Raw genomic sequence first — 25,945 nt, 5'->3', positions numbered from 1 at the left:
TGAGAGTTGGGCTGCTGTGCAGCGTCTGTACACACCCACCCTTGCCAGCACAAACAGCTTATAAAGGAAATTTCCATCCTTCCTGTGGGGCTCCACCAGTTCCCCGCTGAATGCTGACCAACAGACATAAAAAACACACAAGTTACTTACCTAGACAGCACAACAGGGGCAGCGTAGCTCCTGTCCTCCACATCTGGGAATCTGTCTAAACATGCTCTGCTTACAAACACAGATAGCTATTTTGAGTGTCAGACTTCCCAAAAGCAAATAGCAAGCCAGTCTGACCCAAGGTAACAGCACACAATTTTCATAAACAAAAACTCACTGTCTCAAAACTGGACTTTGTACAGGCCCCTTTGGGTGGTCAGAGCAGCAGCTACCCTGAGCTCTGCCTTGGGTGGGTTACTGCAAGCACCCTGGCCTTCTGACGCAATGGCTCTGTGACCTAGACTGGCCAAATACTCACCAGGACAGCGTGGGTGGAATTTTTTTTTTTTTTTTTTTTTTTACAACCACAAGACGATGTGATTTTTTCCTCCATGGTCACTAAGGAGCCCAGAGTAACCCCAAAATACTGTTCCATCCTAATTGCCATAGGCATGCACCTTTGAATAAAGAAGAGACAGTATTTTCCACTCCCTCAAAGCAATTACCTCTTAAGGTACGTGTGAGTTCAATCTTTCCAGGATTTAAATTAAGCCAAGTATTAAATCATCCAAAGCTAACTACCTGAATATTTTCAACATCTTTCAACATCTTAAAAACAGACAACTCTTTTGATGCTTGCTACTTTAAAGCCACAGGAATTCGTCTGGAAATTGACCACTTAAATTCCCTAAAGTGGAAGTTGAGAAAAAAAAAAATCCAGACTCAAATTAATATTTTATTATTTAGCCCACATGTGAAAAACATCTTGGGTCTGTTAGGTGGATCTTTATATTAGCTTGAGGTACTCTAGGACGTTAAAAACAGGGGGTTTGTATTAGGTTTACAAACACAACCACCACGTTTGCACATGTGTTGGGAGTAGGAGCAATAAAGATGAGAACTCCTTTAGGGAGGAAGATAAGAACTCCCTCTATGAAGGATTATATCATGTTTTTGGACTGGCACTGTTCACTTTGTCTAAGACATTAACATGCTAGCATGGTCATGACGGTAGTCCCTCAGAGCTCGAACACAGGCCTTGTCAATCAAATCAGCAATTCTTGTAAATAAAAAAAATACAAATTGTTCCTTGGATATTATTTTGCTAATTTGACAGTGTTGAAAAATATTTTTTTCCTAATAGGAGTTCAAAGTGCAACCGCTTCCTTGCCCAAATTGCCTGATTGCAGCAAACTGAAATGGAAGTATTTTATCAGCTTAGCTTGACAGAGTGAATGTCTATTGTTGGAAGAAAAAGAAATTCCAGTATCTGATTTTAAGTTCCAAATTGTTTCGGTTCATTGTGAATCTCTGGAAGTACAGAGAAAACGTACCCCATTTGCAGTTTAACAGTGTTACAAAATACCCTACATTTGCAACTCTACAGATAAATGTCTGGGTTTACACACAAAGAAGACCAAACTCTAGTGAAATAATTAGCAAGATTTACTGCGGCGCTATGACTGCAGGAGAGACCTGAGAAGATTTAAATGTGCTGCTGGTGGCTGTTTGCTTCCTGGGTTGCTTGGGAAGCTTCTGGTGCAGAACACAACAAACATCAAACAGTCCAATTACCATGATGAAAGCGCTCAGTCAACATGCTGTGACCCATCACTCGGGTCTGGCAGGGAAGCATCTTATCCGTATTGCGGTTTGTGGCTTGCACAGATATCGCCCACTATCTCAAATGCCTGCCCTTTCAAAATATATTGTACAATAGAGACCTGCAAGTTTTACAACAGCACACATTCCAATCTTTTTAGTCCTTTTAATGAAAATTAACCATCGTACTTTTTTTTTTAACAGAAAAAGACCGAACATAAACTGTGCCTGCTGACAGAGTTCTGTATATCACTCCTAATTCCTTTGAAAGTGCTTTTTATGTTTGGAAGAAATATCCCTTTTCTCTCTTTGCTGATATACTCTAGCCTATCCCCTAGATGTCCAAACATGACTGCTGCTGATCAGGCAGATATCTGCCAGCATCTCCCTTTTGCGTGCTCAGGAATATGCCTCTAAAGAGCCTGAATGGAGAGTGTGCAAGTGCTGCTGGTTACAGCTTATTTATATATTCTCCTGGTGTTAAGCTACCCCCATCTTCAAAGCAGAGTCACCTTCCACAGAGGATCCTTCTGATCTGCAAATGTGAAACGTGCAAAGCAGTGAAATTCTCAGCCCTGATGCCCAGGAGGGACAGCCTGTTCAAACTCAGCCTTTCCAGCTTCTTCACACCTAAGTCTGGAGGTGTTTTTTCACCTTCTCCACACAATGTCCATTTCAGTGGCCATGGAAGCACCCCTCCAGCAATTTCAACAGTCTCTGCATCAGATCCTTGCCATGTGTCATGTTTATTTAAATGGAAGGGAGGTTTTACACTCCATAAGAAGGGCCATAGGACTATGAGTGTGTCTACTCAATACAGGAACGAAGAACAGAGATCCTGGGGAAGGAGTTGCTGTGAGCACAGGCCAATTTGTTTCAATAGCCTTTTTTTCATGGTGCTAAGTTTTGGCTGTTGTAGGGAGAAGTCAAAGATGTCCCAAGAGAGATGCCTGGCCATGCCATTCAGTGCAGGATGGGACATGGGCTTCCTCTCCATCCCTGTGGCCCACCAGCTCCCATGATCATACAAGAGCAGTGGCTACCAGGATCACTGCCCTCTGGCACTGCAGCGACTTCATGGCCTTACATACATTCCTTCTTCAGCAAGTCTCACTGCAGTGCTTATCCTTGGTCTAATAGAGACATTTATTCCCACAGCCGTATTTCTGCCATTACCGTTCACTCAACAGTTGGGTCTGATGAGATGATTTCTCAGGGTGACTCACATTCCACCCAGGCACACCCCTGAGGCAGCTGCTATCTGGGCAGCGATGAGTAGGTTCATAACAAGTATTTTACATTTCGTGCCGGCTACCTCCTCCTTCCCTTTGGAGATGCACGAGGCAGGTGCCTATCGACTCCGTTACTGTGGACACTTCCAGCTCCTCCAGGAGCATGACTGATCTCAGCATTGCCGACCAAAGAGCAACCAGCTCTAAGGCTGCGCACACAGCCCCACCAGCATTCAAAACGAGTGAAGAGAATGGCCCCAAAGAGCTCAGAGAAAACTGCGGCATGGGGCTGTTATGAGGAGAGGGCTGTGAGCCCTACAGGCTCTCTCTCTGAGCTCAGTAACTAGCGCCTCAAATAACAGATAATCGGATCCTGTAAACTCATTTCTGTTAGCTCCACTGACCACTGGTTTCTTTCCCTGTTTTACACACGGCAGACTAGGGTTTGCTCTATTTTCTTTGGCCCCAAGAGATAAAATATTGTATTTGTTACTGTGTATTTAATTTTCTGGATTTCTTTCAGAATGATATGCTCTGTCACAGCTTTACTACCCCAGTGCAAACCTGAAAATCATCGGGCCATGTCCTAACCCAGTTACATCAACTTACTCAGTGTCAAAACTTGGCTCAGTTTTACAGAAAAGGCTCTTCAGCGAGCCAGCTTCCCAGTAAATCTTTAGGGATGTTAATCCACAGGTGGATCCTACTCCAGTGCTACACATCCTTGGTGTTTTCCTCGGCTAGGAATAAAACAGAACTGCTTCAGACACACTGGGCTTCAGCTGTATAAAATGTCTTGATTAGCACTTCTTGTTTTGTTTTAAGAAATAAAAGGAGATAACAATAGACTTCAAATCTCCTTCTCATTCACAGCCAAAGCTGGCCCACATAATTAAGGTAATTGTTAGCCTCCTAATAGCTTGGCATTTTCCACTGCACCTTCTAAAGAGGAGAAAAATCCAGAACGAAGAACTACTGAATTGTGAATGTTCATTCAGCATTCTCAATAGGCATTTTCCTCTTGTATTTGAGCCAAAACAGTAAGTAATGTAGGCAGGAAGCAGAGAGCAATTGCTTACTGGTGACCAAAGGTAAGAAAGGTCAAATGTTTATTTCCTGCGTTGCTCCTGTGCATGCAGTGCCCAGAATCTTTTAATTATATTTCACGGTACTCTGAACTTATACAAGGACATAAAATATATTTATAGCTCATTTAAACTCTTGGTAATGAAACAGCCATCCTACTCAGGACCTCTGCTAATCAACCAAAGACTTTCTACACATTAACTTTAAAAACGCAAAAAAGCAGTTGTTCCTTCTCCAAGGGAAATGCTTATCACAGTTTAAAGGTAACAAGAAAGAAAAGCAACATTTTTTCTTTTTTTTAGGTAACAGTTTGAGTCTGTATCAGTTCATCTGTGATGTTTGAAGTATGACAATACAATTTCACTGGTGATGCACATTTATTATAACTGTTATTATAGCACTGGAAGCTCTCAACCACACTGTGCCTAACACTGAAGAAACAGATAATAAGAAGATCACCCCTCTCTGAAGCTTTTCCTGTCTAAATATACCATTTCTCTCTTCTAAACAACAACAAAAAGGGGTAATCAAATAAAGAGGTCTGTAAGGATTTCACTTAACTAATCATACTCAATGCAAATTTCTGATGAGCAGACTGAAAAGCTCCCAGACTACTCTGCTCCTGTAATTATACACCTCACAGCAAACTCACCTTACACACACCTTCCATCCCAGGGATCTGCTTTAAGATGAGTTCTGGGGGAATAAGAGCAACCAAACACACTAACTGTTTCTAAGGCTGAGCTTAAGGAAGAGTTGGTGCTTTACAACAGTACCAGCTAGCTGCCTTTGCTTTTCTTTTTCCCCCGTTGGGCTGTGGCATGCTGGAGCGGGTGGTGATCATGGGGAGAGAGGCAGGCTGGCCCTGTGGGGGCCAAGAGGACATGTCCAGCCTCCCCGCAAAGCGGAGAAGGGGGCTGCTGGAGCACTGGGCTCCCAAAATGGCTGCTGCCGATTTGATGCCACAAGCTAGAATCTCTGGGGTGGAAGTGAGGCCTTGTGTTAGATTTGTAAAGACTACGGTCAAGTCTGTCTTATAATTACAGAGCCAAAAATCCCCCTATTTAGAGAAAGGAAAAAATTCAAGTTGGTGGTGAAATCTTAATTCAGCTCCCTGATGCGCATGCATTATGATACAATCTTTAATTAGCCTATGAGGCAATTAATAATTATGCACTCAGTGCAGGATTCAGCTGCTGTACAGTAAATAACGCACCACGCTACACAACGAATGATGATGATTCAGCAAACATCATCTATCATATGCCCTGCAAGAGGCAGGGGCCTGCGAGGAAAAGAAAAGTCTAGGATCACTTCATTAAAGAATGAATATCAATAGTTATTTGTGCCAGAGAGGAAGGCACAAATTAATACTGCAACCACGTCTTCTCCAACCTGACTAAAAACTGCCAAGACAGACAAAAAACTAGAGGATGCCAAGTCTTGCAGAAACAGGAACAATTGCATTCCTTTCAAAGAGCCATTCAAGCTGGACAAAATCCAGGTTTGAAATAGTTGTGACTTTTCTGAGCTGCAGCAAATGCACACCTGACATTTAAAACACTGGCTGTTACGCTGACGAGTACAGCCAACTGCGTAGCCTTCCTATTCACTCAGAAGTGTGAAGGAGGAGGATCGGTCACTGCTCCTGGGCTCTTGCCACCACCCAAAGTGGTGAGTGTTGGAGGAGAAGGAATGCTACCTTTCTACCATTATTAACTGGGAGACAAATTTGCAGAGCAAAGATACAGACAAGTCCCTGATTTACAGTGCACAAGACAAACAGGCTGCTCTACTTCTGCCCTCCAATGTCACAAATAAAGCACAAAGCAAAAAAATTACAGCTTGTCATAGTTTAGTTCTGCTCGGGACCAAGCTATGCAATCTCTCACTCACTGCCCCCACCCTCCAGTGGGACGAGGAGAACCGGTAAAGAAAAGAAGGCAAAACTTTTGGGCTGAGATAAAAAAAAAAGTTTAAGAAAACAACAGAAAAAAAGAAAACAGAGATGGAAAACAAACAAACACACACCCCAATAAGAGTAAATCCTTAAACATGTAATTTACAGAACAATCACTCACAGTGACTCCCGATGTCCACCTCCAAGGCAGTAAACCCTACCCATGAGCCCCAACCCCATTTTATACCCTGAGCCTGGTGTCCAGTGGGATGGAATGGCCCTTGGGCCAATCTGGGTAACCTGTCCCAGCTGGTGGGCAATCACTAACCTATCCCAGCTTCCTCCCTAGCCACAGGTGCCACCAGTTCCAGCTCCTCTCCCAGTACAGGTGAAAATTAACTCTATCCTAGTCAGAACCAGGACACAGCTGTATACTATTCCTGGATATTTCCACCTAAGCCCTCGTTATTCCTAACCACTGGGAGGGCAGGAGCAGAGCCACAGGCATAGGCAGGTGCACCAGAAGAGTCGAAATCCTGCTCTCAAGGAAGTAAATTCCAGCCATTTCTCCCATGACAAGTTTACTACATGCTGCTGCGCAATACTTTTATTGGCATTCATTAGTCCTTGAGGACCAATTTATTCATTTTTAGCAGCATTAAAAGAGAGGTTGCATTTTACAAGTGAATCGCTATACTGCTGGGGCTGCAGGAAGCCGCTCAATTATCTCCAGTGTGTTAAAAGCTGAACCCAGACTCGATAATAATCTTAAATGGTAACAAACATTATTTCCCAGAGCCTTGATTAACTGACAGTTTGATCTCCAGCTCGCAGCTGCCTTGGGCTTTTGGGGAGAGGAGGTTGTGGTGTTGGGCTTGTTTATTTATTTTTATCATTGCCATGCAGCTTGGGAACCTGCAGAGCAGAGACAGTCACCATTGGGGTGCTCAGCAGTGCATTACTGCAAAATACTACTGGAAACAAAAACCCAAAAGATCGAACCCTCAGTACTCACAGCAAAGCTGTTCCTCTTTTTGTATCTGATTTCTCCTTCATTTGGAGCTTCATTTCTGTTTAAGAACAGCTGGAGACCACAATTTAGCATTCACATTTAACTAGATATTTGTGGCGTTTCCAAGCCAAATTAACAAGCTTGTTACCTTTTGACATGTAAATATACTATAATACTCATCCCCAGGAACACCTATACAGAATACAGCAATTCCTGAAATTGGGACTCACCCCTTTTCAACTGAAATACACATCTGTCCACATACACACATACATATATACATATTTCTTTATATATCTGACCTTCTCCCTTAATCAGCATCTTCAAGCCACTGAGTTTCAATGAAATCATGCTCTTGATTGTACTGCTTTGAAAAAATCACAGCCCTCATTCTTCATTTAAGAATGAAAATGCAAGCAATTTTCATAGCTCTCTTTATGGTAATTTTGCCTATTTTGTTTAATTTTGTTTCAGACTATCATTTGGCAGCTCTCACAGGTTGAGTCAGGGAAGGAGATTATGACGGTTGTTTTAAGCAGCAGGCGTAGCGATCAATGTGGAAATGTATGTATCCCTCTTGGAAGTGTAGCTACATCAAACGGAGACAACTGTTCCAGCACTATATGCAAAAATAAAGCTAGCTAATCGATAAAAAGTGTTTCAGAGGGAAAAACTGAATCCTCATTTTGTTTTTCTACTAATGAATGCAGTTTCATTGTTTTCCTATCAACCCTCCTTTCATGCTGGCCTTCAGGTGAAGCTGTGCTGGTGTTACCCGCTTGGTCAGCGGGAACCGTTGTTGAGCAATGTGGAGCAACTTTCTGCAAAGGACAGATCCTGCTGGGATAGCAGTGGATTTGGAGGAGTATGACTAGAGAGGTCCTCGACAAAACTATCATTTTTACATGTCCTCTCCTAAAGAAGGCAATCTAGCTGAAACAAAATTTGTAGCATGTCCTAACCCTGCTTCCACCAACTCAAAGCACCTGACTCTGGACTCACATTTTGCAGAATAAAGTCCTAAGGAAGCTGGGCTTACCGATTTCTATTTCTCTTTAGAGTGAAACAAACCCAACTCATTGGTGCCTTGGCCAAATCTGCAGGCTTAACGAGAATGACTTAATACTACCCAGTTTCTTCAGAAGTAGCTATAAACTGCTGGGTAAAATGAGGGTTTTCTTTGCTTCTAACCTGAGTAATTTCAGAAAATACAAGAAATAGAACCAAAATACCCCAACATAGCCTGGAAAGGAAGTGAGGCACTGGAAAAAGCTCTGCATGTATTACACCATGTTAACTATGCTTTTAAATTCAAGAAGCTGTGTTGGTCTGAATGGAGGAAATTAAATGAGACTGGGAAAGGAGGAAAGAAGCAAAGCATCCGTAAGCAGCCATGGCTAATATAAAGGTGAAATGTTCGTCAGTGAAAGCATTCAGTTTCTTTCTGCCCCAAGGAGGGATTATCTTTGACTCTTTCTGTAGACAGATCAATTCTCATCCTAGTTTTCACAGGCACAGAGCACCTTCAAGCTCCCATTGGTACTGCTCGTACTCATGCACCACTCTAAAAATCAGTCCAACTACCCTAATCACACTCGTTACCACATGCCAAAAAAAAAAAAAAAAAAGGAAGGAAAAAAAAAAATCTATTGTAGCCTTGCCCGTGGTACTCCTGCACCTCACCCAAAGTCAAGGAACTTGAGCTCTGTTCTCACCTCTAGCACAAACCTGTCGTATGATTGTCCACTCATCTCTTCCCTCCATACTCCACTCACCCAAACTTAAGGTTTTTTGTTGTTTTTTGTTTTTAAATAAAGTCCTTGGACCATAGGTTGAGTCTCAGCCAGGATGCCCCACAGTGCATTACAGTAACAAGAAGCTTCTTGGCTCTACGGATGTGCTAATAACTAATAACACAGAATCAACGGTTTGCTACAAGCACTTCTGGTGAGGGAGAACAAAGTACTTCTATCATCAGACATGAGAACAGATATCCTGAAGTACTCAAGATAACACAACCTCCTATGTCAGGACATGCCACATATTTCAGTAGTGTATTTTCAAGCTTATTCTGTGCGCTGATCTGTAAGCAGGGACAGCACCTTGCCTCTGGAGCCCTTGATGCTCCCAAATTACCACAGCACCTGGCTGGGAACAGAGACGTGATTCTTGGCAGCTGCCAAGCGGTGGGGGAATTACCAACTCACAAGTTGATTCAGAGCACCTATATTTCTTTGCAATAAGAGTAGCCCAGCAAATCTTAGTATTTTCCTCCTGTGAGAAACACTGAGCATCAGAGAGCTGAAGGGTGAAAACTGCTTCATGTGGAAACTAGCAAACTAGCTGGAAGATGGCAGAGTGGAAACTGGTTCAAGACACAGGCTCTTCTGCAGAACCATGCAGAAAAACCTCAGCTGTTCTTCGTTTCACTGCTCTGACGTCCATTCAGCCATCTGGGTGTAAGGCTGCTTCAGCCACTGAAGGCCACATCCTGCACTTGCAATAAAAGCTTGACTGCTTGGCTGCCTACTCTATGAAAGCAGAGGTTTTCAAAGAGATTCGTGCATTAATTCCTGATCATTAAAATAAACTCTGACGGCACTTTCTTCAGAAATTACTATCTGGACATCACTAATTTCTTGCAAAACATGCCTGTGTCATCCACTATCTCGGAAGAGCAGGTGCTTTCTTTTATGTCCCCAAGCAGATGCACATTTCACTGTTCTCTGAGCACTTGGAGGCAGCTTTTTTTGGGTGTGTGACAAAACACAGTGACAGCTGCTGAAACCGAGATGCCTGATCTACCTTTTCTATCTAATCTGCCTTCTGCAGGGATGAAGTAGCTCGTCTCTTTGGGGCTTGCAAGCCCTTGCAGAAGGCACCCCAGTGTAGCGCTCTCATCCCAGCCACTGCCTTGTTTTATTTTCTTTTCTTTCTGTAAAAGAGAATATTGTGCCTATGCCATCTGTTAAGCAAAGTGCTGCACGTACATTGCAATATAGCCTGCAGCACACAACGGAGCCCTGCAGATTAAATGTGAAAAGAAGTGGCTGTAAGGAGACAGAAAACTCCAGGTGCTGGAGCTGTTACAGGTGAGCCTAAGCATTTGCTTCCCTGAGGCAGCTACCTGTCAGGATTAATCTTGCTGGGCCCAGGAATGTGCCTCAGCAGATGCCGCTCCCCATTCCAGGAAACCATAAATACCAAATGAGATGCTCAGCATCACACATGAAAGTATCTTCTTTCTGCAGAGCATGACTGCGGGGGAGTGATGGCCGGACTAGCATCAATCCTGCCTTGTGCTGAGGTTTTCTTAAGGTGGTTCCTTGGGGGAAACAAGGAAGGAGGTGAGTGTGGGTGCTTGCTGTCTTCCTCCTAAGAAGGCCTCCAAGGGAACCTCCTTATTTGCTTCTCCATCTTGGATCTGCCTCGGGACCCTGCTTTTTTATTTCTAGGTTGAAGGATGTTCTCTCTCTTCCCCAAACCAACCTCAATGAAAATCATCTTTGATAGCTCTTCTTACAGGTACTTTTGATAACATGTCCCAAAGGCAAAGCTAGGGAAGAACTGGTCTTCTCAATGATGCTACCCAAGCACCAAGCAGGCAGGGGCACAAAACAAGTAACGGTCCTTTGAGTAGGGCCATCTTGCCAAACAAGATACCCCCAGACCATCAGAGAAATGCAGTGCAAGTGATGAACACTTATTTAGCAAAAGTGATTGAGCCTTGTGTTTCTTTTCCTCCTGTCTCCTTGTCATCTCACTAGAAAAGTCATAATTTTCACAAAGATTGTTAAGCTTCCCGCTTATCTCAAAGACCTTCCTCGTCTTAATTCCCCCCTCCTCAGTTTCCCTGACTCTATAAACTTTTTGTTTGACGGCTCAAGTGTTTTAGGTCTGTTTATGCTTTTCAGTTTGGAAAAGACATCTGTGCAAAGGCACTGCCTGATATCGGATGTTCAGTTATGAGACCAGCAGAAGGCCAATGCAAGGCCGACATTTGGAAAGGCAAACATCAGGTGAGCGGTGGAAGTCATCCACACGGAGCCGTACCCAGAGGGACGGCTGAGCCCACTGCCCCATGGGGTGCTGGGACCTGCTGCTGCCTCCCCTCTGCCCAAGGATGCCCCAGCGCTCTCCCGCAGAGCCAAGGCCCGTGGCCAAGGCCACCAACTGAGGCCACACACCACAATTTCAGGGGCAGAGCACCAGCGTGGAGAGTTACCACAAAAAAGAGCAATCTTGGCTAATTAGTGGCTCCTGGATCAAAAGCAATACATTTAAAGACCCAACCCAAGCGTCTGGCCCTAGGGATCAGCTGGTGCTGATGCCAGGGGTGATGGGAGACAGCCAGCTCACCAAGCACAGCCTGGGACTGCCAGATGGACACCACTGACTCCAGAAGTGCTCCTTTCCACAACCCTTGAAACAAAGGAATTTATTTCAAAACACAGTAGCATTTCCATATTTGGAGGCACAACCAGCCCCTGAAAAGATTTCTTTCCTGCTCCTACATAAGCTCCTACAGTATCTTTTAGACGGCACCTTGCTGAACCCAAACCATGCACTGCCTCCACAGAACAATCAAGAGCGGTGGCTGCAGGATGCTGGAAGTGTGGGGCAGTTGTGTTGCGTCAACACGTTTGTGGATGCAGGCACTGCAGTCCCCATGGCCCACATAATCATTGCTTTGTCTTGTGTCAATCATTTTCAGCACAGAGTAGTGCCATATCTCTCAGAACACATCTTTTGGTGTGTGGGCCACCAAATTCAGATACCTTAAAATTTCAGACTGGTAGGGCTTGGTTTATGTTATCATTAACTGAGAGAACACTCACAAAATTCAGTCAGGTCTGGATTTTGTAGCCCAAGTTTAAAGTCACCAGCGTAGGATAGAGCTCTGCCTCCTAAGCTTACACAACAGCCTCTGGAGCAGCCTCCCTAAGCATCCACAGTATATGTAGATAAATACATGTATATATGCTGCTCTCCCCAGACTGTCCTTTTAGCGGCTGAAACCCTAGGTACTGTGGGTTAAGTAAGTCAGTTCCTCTGACAAAGCCACATTTGGTTGAATTTTGAACAAGAGGCCTTTAGAAATCTCTAGAATTTTAACTATCAACGTGTAACAGCTTCTAGGACATTCCCCACCTTGTAACATTTAAAACAATGATTCATCTTCGTAAGAAATATGTAACCGTCTAGAACCAACTCTCAAATAATATTAATTATCTGCATGGTCTGTGTTTCAGCATACGTGAACAATGGACATTATGAAAGCTTTTACATGACATCCGCTTTCCAACGAGCAGCCACCTATAAAATACATAATTTTTAATCTGCATTTGATTGCCACATCTTAAAAATCCCAGAATTTATGAGAGCTATAAATCATTTTTAGACTGTGCAGTGTGGAATAAAAGCCAAGATTTTTGGTTTGGCTCGTTGATATTTCCTGAAAACATGAAACAATTCTGAAAGGACAGATTTCCTGGCTCACAGCTAAAGGTCAGCAGTCACACAGGGAGCACTTGCTAAGTATACCAAAATGATTGGGAAGGAAAGACTGGCACCACATCGAAGTATTATTAAAAAGTGATTTAAGTGGCAAAAAAAAGAGAGAAAAGAAAGAGACAGACAAGGACTAGATTCACAACAAGTGAGCTTTCATCAAGACTAAAAATACCCAGCCTTGTTCCTTGCTGCTGGCAGCCCCTCACTGTCACTCTAAGCCCCGCGCACTCTTGTCCCCTCTTTCCATCCCCTCTGCCAGCCGTGCAGCCCCAACCCGTGCTGCGATCCCAGCCTGCGCTGGCTCTGAATGTGGCTGCTCTGACCGAGCATCACAAATCACTCCTCTGGCCTTTCCTGCATGGCCCAGAGGTTTTCCCAGGCTCACCTCTAACAGATTACAGAGGCCCAGGTTTCATTGGGAAGGACAGGAGTTCAAAGGTCCCATAACTCTGTGCAACACTGACATACAGTTGTGTGATATGAAAAAAAAAAAAGCTCATTTTCCCAAGGACTCTCTCTCAAACCTGCCCAATGTTTCTAAGTTGCTCTCAGCACAGTTCAAGAACCAAAGCACTTTACTGGCTAACTCCTGTTCTGCGGCCGGCAGAGGGAGCACGGGCAGCTCTCATTTGTCTCTTGAAACCATCTGCTTGAACAAAGCTCCTTGTCAAAGTATTTCATTTTATAACAACTGATACTGAAGCACATTCTGCGATTAAAATCCCTGAGGCACGTATAATGTTGGTAGCATCTTTAAAACAATATTTAGTACCAGTCTCAAAAGAGACTGTCCCAGCTCCCCCCAAGACTCTCAATCTTAGTTTAATTTTAATCAGTCACGTTTTTCTTTCCAAGTATGGGTTATGTACAATTTTCCAAGCAAATAAACTCTAACCGAAACCAACCTGGCAGCCTCCAGCAGCCACAGGCTGTGCACCCAGGTAACTACAGCCCCTCCCTGTCTGACCAAGAGCCCTGGGACATCAGGATTAACAAAGAATTTGCGCACGTTATTCTGCTGATTAAATACTGGTACTCTGACTTTGATGTTCTCCCTAACACTCACTTATGAAAAGCACATGCTTCCATCACTCATGGCCTGTGCTTTTTTCCTTTATTTTTTAAATTAAAACCAACCAGTTGTAGAGCAAAATGCTACCTTCTCAGCTAAAAGGTCAAGAGCAAGCCAACAACCAGATGCGTAGCTCGAATCTGATGCCCCCAAATCCTGCTAACTACAGTAAACTAAAACAAAACAGCCAATGCACCAGGAAGCAGCTAAGCAATACTGTAGGCTGTTAAACTTTAAATTTAGCCCTGGCAGATCCTGGAGGAAGGACATCCCAGAAGGCAAGTCTCCTCTGCTATGCAAAGAGAACACTCAAACCATAGGATCCTATTCCACATATATCACTTTTGACTATATGGCTATACCTATCGGATGTCATCTGTATTGCATATGTGTATTTTCTCTAAAAATACTTGGTGTGAGATAACGGACATTCCACTCCTAGCCACAAAGTGTTTGCCCCAAAAGCAGCCAGTGAGAATGAAGCAACAGATTATAACTCTTTGCAACGGGACAAAGCCGTAGCTCAGAACAGAGGCGCTCTGACAATTTAGGGCTTTACAGACCACAGTCTGTACGGATCAATTATTCTCCAAAGCAAAATGTTGAACACTAGCACGGAGAATACTGCTTCAGAGGCAGCTTGCTGTAGCCTTACTATTTTCTAGCTGGAGCTTCAGGGCATTTTACAAGTAGAGACTATTACCATGATCAGCAGTGAGATTACAGAAGCAAGATTTGCTGTGATAAATCTAAAAAAAAGACAGCTCCAGGCCTGAAGTTCACTGTGCCACACCCGCTAGCTGAAAATATATGAATAATTTGATTTTCAGGCTGCAAATACTATGAGAAGGGTTGGATATCCCTGTCCTGTGGAGTCTCCCCCACTATGTCCTCCTAAGGCCAAACAAAATTGCCAACACGAAGAGAAATTGTGCATTGTATGGCACCTCTGCAACCCCAAAACGTGCACTCTAAGCTGCTGCTAAGGAAATCGAGCAAAACCAAGCATCCAGTGCCAGAAAGACTAGAACTCATCAAGCTGACATTAAAAAACTCTTTTATTGAACAGCTTTAAACAGCACTACCTGCAAAAAAACTTGTTAACTGTGAGGTTAAGAACATTAACTGGAAGATAGAGTAGTTTCTATGGCATTGTATCAGGAGCTGAGGTGATTCCATTGCCTCCTCAACAGAACTCTCTCAATTTTAAACCATCCATGCAGTAGTTAAATAAAAAATAATAATATTGCTTATAGGTAAAGTCATCCTTGAAACTCAGACACAATATGATCTTTTCTTTAAATCATGTCTTGCATAAATTATAAACTCTATATTGATTGCAAGGCTAGTTAAGCAAACTGAAAAGGTATAATGGGAGCAAGAGACATCTTGGACTTGCGGGCTCAAGTGAGGTTACTCCCACTGCAAAACTTCAATGATCTGTGCATTACGGTCTGTTAAAGTAATACTTAGCTTATTGAACACTTACTTTGATGCTTAAAAAAACCTCGAGTATGCACCACAGAAATAGAGCTCTGTTTTTGTAAAATGCAAAAAAGAAAAAAAAAAAAAAAAAAAAAAGAGGAAAGCCTTTAGAGCTCTAATTGGCATCTCAACACAAACAGCCTCCTTTCATATGCTTGGTTTTGTTTACCATTATTCTCATTGCTGTTATTATTATTAATCCACCAAAACATCACACTCATACTAAACCAGTTCTTCACTAGGCAATTTCTGCTCATCAATATAATCCTCCAAAGCCTCCAACAAATTTTGCACTCTCTCACACGACAGATGTAGAACGATGTTATTTTGAGTGTCTATGGCAAAAATAAAGAGCAGATGTACCAGTCAACGCTGCAACAGGCAGTGGAGGGAGCGGGTGCCAAGGCTAGTGGATGTTCTGCATTAATCCCTGTGAAGGGCTGCATTTCGGAGGTCAGCAAGTGCACTCAGCGGCAGCTAGGTCAGGTCCCATTCAGGCATCAGTCTGAGTAATCAGCACTGTAAGGCTCTTTTGAAAATCCTGGTTATCAGTTTTTAAGGCAGGTGAAAATCTATTACTTTTGAGCTTTTAAAGGAATGCCTTTGCTGTGGTCAACCCTGGCCACCCAGTTACAATGCAGTTTGCAGAGACGCACTGCCTTTTCTTTCTATTCAGTGTAAAAGCACTTAATCTTGGTTATCAGCTCCCTGAAGGTCAGGCTGATTTCTTTAGATCTATTATTTATTGCTTGAAATTTCCAGTTCCACCTTTCTGGCTATTATAGCTTCTTTCCCCAGTTCCTATTCTTTTCACAATAACTCCATATGATGACTGTTGATAAAGTTAGGAGGACCATGATTCTAAATGTCTGACCTTCTTCAAAATCTGATAATGGATACATTTTCTGAATCATGGGTCATCTCAATTTTGCCAATAAACCATTTATTTCCAGTGGCCTTCAGACCTTGAGGCTTACTGTGCACTGCAAAATGAATTCTTCAGGGAACAATAAAACTAAGAGAGCCATCCTTAGCACGTTAGGAGGGATACTGTACTTAGGAGAGTATATTTGTCCACAATATCTTATGCACCATGGTCTCCAAGACCTTCACTGTTGTACAATATTTTCTGATGGTTGTATGAAGCTGAAAATTATAAGCATCTAATGTGAATTAACCTCCTTTTCATTTGTAATCTACATGGAAAGGACAAAAAAAATCCACGCCTCCTTAAACTCTCCCCACCTACCGAGGGTTATCCAGTCACCTTTCCCATATTCTTCAACTTACAGCTGAAGGCATAGTGCCAACTTTTACATCACTACCTCAAATGTTGTGCTGCTGTGGTAAGACGCAATTACGCCATGCTTATAAAAGCTGTGTCGGTGCCAAGGTACACAATTTGTTGGTACTAGTGCTGGCCAGCCTCCTGCAATAGCTTCACTGAAACGGAGTTCTCAAAATTACTTGGTCTTGCAAAACCACTGCCAGAGGTACAATTCCTATTGAAGATCAACATTTCATGCAAGTTACTGAGCAAGATGGAGAGGAAGGCGTGTCAAACAAACCTCTGGCTCGAACAGTGCTTGGAAAGTTAAGCAGTGACCGGATCCTGAGCAAGGGGAACAAACTGAGCAGGTTTTACTTACTGTCAAAGCTTCTGTGCTGCGCTGTTAGGGTCATCTGCACAGTACGACCGGCCTCTTTCATCATGGCTTCAAATTCACTTCGGCTTTTGTTTGCAAAGTTCTCCTCCATCTCGCTGGTGCAGCAGGTATAGCCTTGTGGGCAGATTCGCAGGTGCTCCCCTGAAACGAGAAAAAATGCAGTTGAATGGCCAGGTCTGGAAAAGGAAGGATTTCACCCCACACAACCTCAACACAAAAACGTTCCAGCTCCCTAGTAATCTGGATCTGCTTCAAGCTTTACATGTTTACTCCCTAATTTGAGTTATCCTACTCAAATACGTATATATTTGAGTATACATATGTATTTATACTCAAATTAGTATAGTGAATGGTGTGAATGCAGGTACTAATTTTCTCACTGCTGGCTGTGAGGAAGGAAAATGGACAGAGAGCAAATTCATACATGAGGCAAGGAAAAGGGAAATACAAGTGTCTCTTGCTCAAAGTCTGCCCTAGAATCCAGCTCTGCCTAGAATCCCAGAAGACATGGAAGTCTCTGATTTTATGACACGTTAATCATCCTCATCAGACTTAACAATTATAGTAAAACAACTGTTTGAAACTTACTTTGTCAAGAAAAAAACCCAAACTCCAATATGTTCCCCCCTCTCCCAAATCAACCCCCCAGAAAACCTATCATGAGAAGGCATTTCCATAACTAGAGAGGCGAGACTAGGGAGTGCTGAACAACGCCAGTAGAATTTGGGTGACTAAATCCCCTTCACATATTTTGAAATCTGCCCATTTACTATTTTTTCAATGGAAAATTCTTCTCCCAGAAAGAGACACCATCACCCAAAAAAGGGTTGCTATGACAATTGCTGACTGAATATACCCTTTGCTATAGGGAAAGACAGGAAAGGTAAGAGGACTCAGTAGTTAAATTGAAAAATTCTTCAGTATAGGAGCTCCTCCTGCCCTCTGCAATCACTGTACTGGGGACAAGCAAGTGTTTGCACAGACAGACTCAGCAACATTTTAAAAATAGTTGCTTAAGTTCTTAAGAGTCCTTACAAACAAAGGCACATCCACCTGCAAACACACCCTATGTTTCTCCTTACCCAGCAATAAGAATTCATTTGAATGAAATCAGTCATCAGGCTTATTTTTTTTAAAAGAATTAAAGACCCCTTGTTCCAAGCACACACTGAGATAAACCAATTACAAAGAAGTTACCATGCTTAACATAATTTGATTGGGATTTCCAATGATTTTGCTGGCAGTTTTACAGGACTGCTGTCTTAACATCATAGCTGAGTTGAAACATATGTTTAAATTCATGTTTTATCTTATGTGTCTCAACAGCTTCAAATCCTGAACCTACAGTCCTCCAAACAGTTTCATATTAAAGTCCTCAGCTATTTCCAGTGTAAGTCCCTAGAAAATTTGTGCCTTTGTGTAAAGAGTCTTTGAAACCGGACATGTGTCCTACCCTTGTGAATGTCTTGTCATTAGTAGCCTGACTAAGAGCAATTTTGACAGGAGCGCTCTGCAGTTGATGTATTTTAGGCAGAAGCCATTCAGGATGAGTTTGCATTTTGCTGGCCCTCAGGTCCCTGCTCACAGATGGCCCTGGAGCAACCTCTGCACGGTGCTGGGGTGAGCCTGCCCTTGGAAAACAGGCTATCGTGTGCGTTTGCACCGACAGAACCATGTGACGAGAGCTGCTGCTCACCAGCTTTCGTAGGAGAATAACTCCCATCATCAGGCTTGCGTGGTGTTCCCGGCTCAGAGGAGTGTTAGGGAGGCCAGCGCATCCCGTGGGCTCCTGTGTCCTGCGGGACTTCCCCCTCCCAGTCCCCACACATCCCTGTGCCATGCCATCAAAGGAAAGCAGCAACTTGCCTCAATATAAAAACTAAAAGTCAAATATGAACATCAGGTGGCTCAACACTTTCCATACCAAATGCAACTTAAGTTACAGCACTTGCTTAAGCCCTTCCTTCCTTCATAAACTTGATTCTTGCAATCCATTCCAAGCTTATTTCTGTAAAATTGCCTTTGTACAAGAAAGTCATCATGAGGATTGCTGACACATGACAGACAGGCAGAAAAAGTGAGCTATGATTTTTTTTTTACAAGACACTGCTTTGTTTCCTGTCATGACAAACTAAAAATTTTCTTCTTGTCCACAGTATGCATCCTTCTGTGCTGCCCTTGGGGCCCTCACAACAAAGTGAGGCCTTTTCAGTGCCCAGCCTCTGTGAAAGGCCTATAAACAAGGAAATGGATCCCAAAGGATCCCAAAGGCTGCTTTTACCACCACCATCTTAAAGTCACCAATGTATTTTGCAGATCAGCTCCTGGTTCTACCAGACCTTGTGCCAGAGAGCTCCCAAAAGGATGAGGGCTCCCACCACTTCTCTGTGCACGGTCACCTACAAGGGCCTGCAGGTTCCACCCAAGCCACCGATAACCCTTTACAAATCCCCTGTTTTGGTAAATCAAGAGAAAGTGTTGGGAACTGACCACTTGCGGAACTCCCATCTCCCGGCCTGCTCCCCATAAGCAGGGCCCAGCTGCGCGACGGCCTCCGACACCCTCAGGCAGGATTCCCGCCTGAAACTGGGGAGAGCTAAGATGGCTGCCCCAGCAAGGAGAGACCTACACCTTCACCAAAGCTGCCGGTCAGGCCTGTTCCCCCGCACAGGCTTTAGAAACAAAAGGAAGGGGGAAAGCGTGGGGATTGCCTTTTGGGAAGAAGAAGGCCTGCCCTGAGGAGGAAGAGCCCTGTGCTGCGCCCGAGCTCCCCGACAAACAATGCGGAGCAGCAGCAGTGTCAGAGCGCTAATTAAAACGTGGCATGACCAGACAAAACCTCCCCGCTCCCCCCCCAGGCAAAGCGGAGGGCGCATTTCAGCGGGATGGCGCCAGGCCAACACCTTGCTGTATGAGCAGAGCTCCAAAGAACCTCCAGCCAGCCAGCCCCGCAGAACAGAGGGGGAAAAGACAGAAAGAAAGGGAAAAGTCACATGCAGCTAAAATTTGACACAACTTTGTGAACTGAATATAGATCCCCCCCCCCCCCAGTGCTTGAACTCAGTAGTTTCAATCCCTTTTGAAGCAACATTTATCTTAGCTTTCTGCAGGCATTTGTATGGTACTCAGCACCACAACATTTTTATCTCAGTGGGAAGAAAAGTTTTTATAATTTGTCTTTGTAATTCAAACTCAGAGCATCCACAACAGTCTTACAGCACTATGAAAATGCTGTGCTTGCTTTGCTTTTTAACCTGACCCACCCTGAAAACATTTGCCATTATTATTTAACCTTTTTTACTGACTTCAAAATAAACGTACTCTAGACTGTATTTTTGCTCTCCTTATATTTCAAAGTTTGTTTGTTTGCTAACTTGCTGTTATGTCATTGCTGAAGCCGCACTATAAATATCTCCGGGTTCACTTGGCAGGAGATGATCTGCAGATACCTATGGAAAGCCAGAGGTGTTTTATGAGGAGCAAATCTGCAAGAGACACAGTGTGTGTTCTCCTCTCCACTGCTGCGTCAGAGAATTTTTCCCTTGCGTACAGCTGACACGTTGCTAATGGTTTGCTCAACAGTGCATGCTCCTGGCCCACAGAAGAGCTTTGCAGAAAGCAAGCGAGCACAGCAGAGGCCAAACCAGCAGCAAGCAGAGGGCTGCTCCAAATCTCCTTGAAGATAATGGATATGGTCCCTGCGACTCAGATCATAGAATCATAGAATGGTTAGGGTTGGAAGGGACGTTTCAAAGGTCATCTAGTCCAACCCCCCTGCAAGGAGCAGGGACATCCCTGACTAGGTCAGGTTGCTCAGAGCCTCATCCAACCTGGCCTTGAACGTTTCCAGGGATGGGGCTTCCACCACCTCTCTGGGCAACCTGTTCCAGTGTTCTATAACTCTCATCGTAAAAAATTTTTTCCTAATTTCTAATCTAAATCTCCCCCTCTCTATTTTAAAACCATTACTCCTTGTCCTATTGCAACAGGCCCTGCTAAACAGCCTCTCCCCATCTTTCTTGTAGGCCCCCTTGAGGTACTGGAAGACCGCTATCGGGTCTCCCCAGAGCCTCCTCTTCTCCAGGCCCCAACTCTCTCAGCCTGTCCTCATAAGAGAGGTGCTCCCCTTTTATCATCTTCGTGGCCCTCCTCTGGACCTTCTCCAGCTGGTCCATGTCCTTCTTACGTTGGGGGCTCCAGAACCGGACACAGTACTCCAGGTGGGGCCTCACCAGGGCAGAGTAGAGGGGGAGAATCCCCTCCCTCGACCTGCTGGCCACGCTCCTCTTGATGCAGCCCAGGATGCGGTTGGCCTTCTGGGCCGCAAGGGCGCATTGCCGGCTCATGTTGAGCTTCTTGTCCACCATCACTCCGAAGTCCTTCTCCTCAGGGCTGCTCTCAATCCATTCTCTGCCCAGCCTGTATTTGTGCCTGGGATTGCCATGACCCAGGTGCAGGACCTTGCACTCTGGGACTGGCCCAAAGAGAATGACACTGTCCCATATGAGTCTGTAACGGAAGCCCAGCCAACTCTCCCCAGCCTTTGACTCGCAGCCCTCCAGCTGAGCAGGCCTGACAGCGGGGTGCATCGGATGGCTCCGTTAATACTGGTCCTGCGCTGCCCTAAACACTGCAGATTTAAAACACATTTGTACGTAAGAGAAGATGCACTCTGGGATGCTCAGCTTCTCTTCAGAAAGCTATCGGCTTGTCCAAGCCTTCAGCAGCCAAAAATATGTGGTTCAATCCAGGTCTCCCTGGAAGAGCCAGCTCTCCTGCAAAGGCTGCTGAAGTCGAGGTGGGATGTAACCCACCGACTTCACAGTCTCTTGTAAAAGGAGGCAGGGCAGAGCATGCATGACAACAGCATCGAACAAATATCTCATTTATGATTAACTGCCCTGGAGCAGAAAGGAACAGGCAGGAGGCTGATGACAAGAAAATATCACACTGTCTGGCTACGGGCTTGGATCGTCCTTCAAATACCCTCTCAGCTGGCTGGGTTAGCAGATCATTTTTGGCTATCAAATCCATTACTGCGTTTGAGAGCACTGAATGTTAAATCACTTGACCACTTTCCCCTCAGGGACAGAGCCAGGTTGCTTTGTAGCAGGGCCTCCCGCAGGTGGAATAGTCCCGCCGGCAGCCACCACCGACACGAGCTGAGATGGGGCTCAGCACCCTACTTCTCCCACAACTTGCCCATGGCCCATGCAGGCTCCCCTCGGCTGCAGGCCCACCTGCCAAGGACTGTGCTGGGAGCCGCTGTGGCCACGACGTGTGGTGTCACACACCAGGATGGCAGGATCTCAGCTGAGTTCAGAAAAGCTCCCTAGTTATTCACCACTGCTGTGTTTCACCCTACTGCAAGACTCCGTAGCAAAAAAAAAAAAAACCAAGAGAAGGGCAGTTCCAGAGGTGTAAAATGCAATACTGAGAGAAGAGTCCTTGGCTCCTTTAAACGTATAAATAGTGCTGTTTCACAGGACATTGGAGATTGAATTCATTACAATGTCTGCAGAAGGTCTGGGGTTATTTGGATGCGTCAGAGTATCTAAATGCAAATTATTACAAAATCATCCCTCCCAGTGGTTAATTTATTTCAGGCTGTGATAAATCCATCATAATTCTTCCCTCATATTTCTAACCCTTCTCCCACTCGCTCTCCAAACTCCTCCAAAACTTCACCTCATGCTCCAAGATCAAAACTGACCCCCAGCTGCCTGAGTCCAGCCCCTCATGCCAAGACACCTACAGCCCAAACCCCTTCCTTGGGGGTTTCTTGGTGGACATGTCTCAGGCCATCAGGCTTGCTGAAATTCCACACTGCTGAGAGCCAGGCAGGGATGCCAGGACGCAGCCCCCGGCCGGGTACAGCCAGTGAGCGTGAGAGGACCTGGCAGCCTGGGAGCTCCAGTCCTCCCTTACTGTCCCTGGTAGGCACTACTGTCTCTTGTCCTCTCCCTCTTCACACCTAAATCCCATCCAGGCTAATCAGCATCAGAGGCAGGAACTGAGGACAAAACAGTGTAATTCAGACCACAGCTTTTCTCTCCTCCTTTCCCCCCTTTTCTTTTTTTTTTTAAAAAAAACAAACCACCAAAAAAAACAACAAAAAACCCCCAAAACATGTCAAAGTGTCTGCAGCTGATGCAGAATGAGCCCAGAGGTGGTACAGATGTTAAAAATATCTTGCAAAGAGGTAGTGCAATGAAAGTACATCCCCTTTCTTATGCCTCCCAGCTTTTCCTGCTTCAGGTGTTCCTGTCCCCATCTCTCTTGAAATAGATATCTTTAAAGAGAATAAGATTTAGCACACGCTGATAAGTAACTGACAGTACAGCCTCTAGCACTAGTACCATGATGCTACCTTGAAACCCAGTCTTGTCACAGATAACTCCTACAGGAAATGGAGGTACCCAAAAACCATTCGGACTAGGAGATGGTCCTGGCTGACCACCCTAGGAGGAGTTCTTCATGCCCTTTTCATTCTAGATGCATGGAGAAACATCATCTGGCAAGCCACTTCCAAACACCTACGCCCCATATTTGTGTAAGGAGTCTGGGGGTACAGCTGGTCTCTCATAGGAGCTGCTAACATCAAACTGAATCGGCTACAAGACTGCTCTATTAAGGAGAGTGCAAATCGGGAATTTTCCCATCTTGCAAAGGCAGGTGTTCGCAAAGCGCTGTGCAGCCTGTTTCTTTGATTTGCAGTCAGCTGTTGGCAAAATATGATATCTTCTATATTCTGATTTTGTATTAAGAGTATCAGCTTGTTTGGCTTCGGTTTGCACATAATGCAAAGTCAGAGCAGGCCTGAATATTAAGCATCGTATGGCAAACCTTCACACTTTGATCAAAATGCACTGAGCAGTGTTCTCCTTGGTCTTAGTCCATGGGTGGAGGATATGCATGGTGGGGCAGGGGCACGGACTAGCCAAGAAACAAGGGGCAGAATATGGTCATGAAGAAGGATTGTGCTCACATGAAGTCATGCTTTTCCTGCACGTTCATACTAGGAAGCACTCCCTGGATAAGAAGCAGAGGTGGCAGGGTGGAGCTGGGGACCAGCCCTGCCACAGACTCTGCAGGCATCTTGGATGAGCCAGACTGGGAGCTAAGGCAGTGAAGGGGAGAGGAGAGGCAGAGAGAAGGTTCTCTTCTGTCCACCAGCACCCTAGAAGAACATGGACCTCAGCATGTGCTACACAGCAAGACCCAGGTTAACCTCAGCCAGCTCAAGGCCACCATAGAGTAGGTTCACAGGTCACACACTGAGGTCTGCGGGGAAGAGGCAGGCACCGTCTCGCCTGCTTCATCCATGCCGGCCTCCCCACGCACATCGCTGCTGCTTCCCGGCCTCAGTATGGCAAGAGCGATTTGGCTCTAGCCCAACTGACTGCTGTTTCCCTTTGCCACTGCTGAGGGAGTAGCTGGGTATCTCGAGGGACTGATAAGAAGGGCATGCAGTCTTTTCAAGCTGCACGCCATAGGTCTGAATCTGTCCCATGTCAGCAGTTTTTGTAATGCCTTACCATCTGATGGCTGATCAAATAGCTTGTGCTATCTGAGATGAACTAATGTTTTCGTTCCAGATAAAGAAAACAAGCACTATGTTCCACATCAGTGATAAAAACAGCAAACTGGAAACAACAGCTAGAGAATACGCTTACTCTGTTAAAGTAATGCACACGTTTAAGATGAGACAGTAATGAAACATTAGATGCTTGTTCCCATAGCTCATCATTCAGACCAGGATTACACCAACAGAAGTGAAAAACCAAGAGCAGATAATCTGTAAGATTTGCTCTTTCCACTCCTTACCTTTTAACTCCTACCAGGATTTAATAAACTATCAAAACACCATTAACCAAATCAGACAACTTAATCTGGCTGCTTCATGGAGCTGGCTCCCCACCAGGTTAGCACAGTTCTGTAACTGCACTACGGTGAAACCCCGACACAGTGAAGAGACATAGGTATTTCTGAGAAATAGCACAGCTGGCATCCTCATGACAGAAACTACTGACAGCTGCGATGGCCTTGGGACTGCTCCGTTTACTGTCGACGTTGGCTGTTCGCGTCAGGGGACGGGTGGGAGGGCGTGGGGGAGGCTGAATGGGAACTTAGTCTGTATTTGCTCTGTTTGAGTGTCAAAATACTTCAGGCTCTGAGGCTGTCAGCTCAGTGTCACGCTCACACACTGGAAGAGTGGTATCAATTTGTTTAATCCTAGACCCGGATATCAGAGGAACTCACAAGGCAGGCAAACATGGGCAAAAAAAGTCAATTAACAGAGGAGAAAGAGCCACCTCCATATCCTGGAAAAATATTAAGTACAGAGTAGATAAGAGTGCCTTCAGAAATGACAATTTGAAAATCCTAATGTCATCTGTGTATGTTACAGTGGCAAACTGCCCAAAGGAAGGGAATAGAGAAAATGTCACAAATGCTGACCACAGACTTGATTCCTACTGAAAATATCTGCACGAAAGCACTTCACCCGCACACTGCTCCTTTGGGTTTTGGGAGTGTCTTTCTGAATGAAACAGAACACTCCTTCCCATCACCCTGCTCCCCCAGTTTCTCACTCAGGACCTGGATCAGGCCTTAGCTACAAGAGCCTGACTCTGGCTCCGACTTCGAGCTGTGCACACGCAGCAGGAATCCGCACAGGGTGCAACAATCCAAGCCTGTGTTTAAGGACAAAGTAGGTAATGCTTTATAATTTGCAGTAAAAAAAATATCTTTTTCAGTGGTTTGAGAGAGGAACGAAAGAACGAGGGCCAAATCCACACATACCACAAGCAACGAAGGACCTCTGTCTATCAGAACTGACTGAACACACCAAAACCCAATGCTCCCCAGATCCTCTTACAGATACTGGACCCAGTGTTTGGGAGCTCCTGAGTAGGTCTCTGCTCCAGGAAAGGAGGTGATCCATTATGGAAGGCTTCAAAGGGGAGCCAAGACATGGTCTACAATTAGCACTCTCCAAATAAATCAGTCTTGAAAGGAGCCTTCAGTTCAGACTAGACCAGTTACAAGGATCATGAAGAAATGCACAGGGAGTTCACTGTTACACTCTTTCCTCTACTTTTCTCTGAAAAACAGAAAACTCTTAAAAAGAATCTCAGACAACGGAAGAATTATCTTGTGTCTTCATGTAACACTTCTGGGGACGTATTGAAGTTGTGTGTCGTAATCCATCACTATCAATCTCTT

General features: G+C 44.7%; 1 protein-coding gene across 1 annotated transcript in view; it reads right to left on the bottom strand.

Moving 5' to 3' along the window:
• Window positions 1-25,945, bottom strand: part of GPC1 (glypican 1) — a 205,537-nt gene that overhangs the window by 87,514 nt on the left and 92,078 nt on the right. Inside the window, exon 2 of the mRNA XM_086754740.1 lies at window positions 16,700-16,858. Coding sequence (XP_086610866.1) covers window positions 16,700-16,858 — 159 coding nt within the window. The remainder of the gene's footprint in view (window positions 1-16,699; window positions 16,859-25,945) is intronic.

The sequence above is a fragment of the Chlamydotis macqueenii genome, chromosome 9 (genome assembly GCF_036417535.1).
Source record: "Chlamydotis macqueenii isolate bChlMac1 chromosome 9, bChlMac1.mat, whole genome shotgun sequence".
NCBI classification, from domain to species: Eukaryota; Metazoa; Chordata; class Aves; order Otidiformes; family Otididae; genus Chlamydotis; species Chlamydotis macqueenii.
Note: the sequence above shows the minus strand (reverse complement) of the source record. Positions and strands in the feature narration are given on the sequence as shown.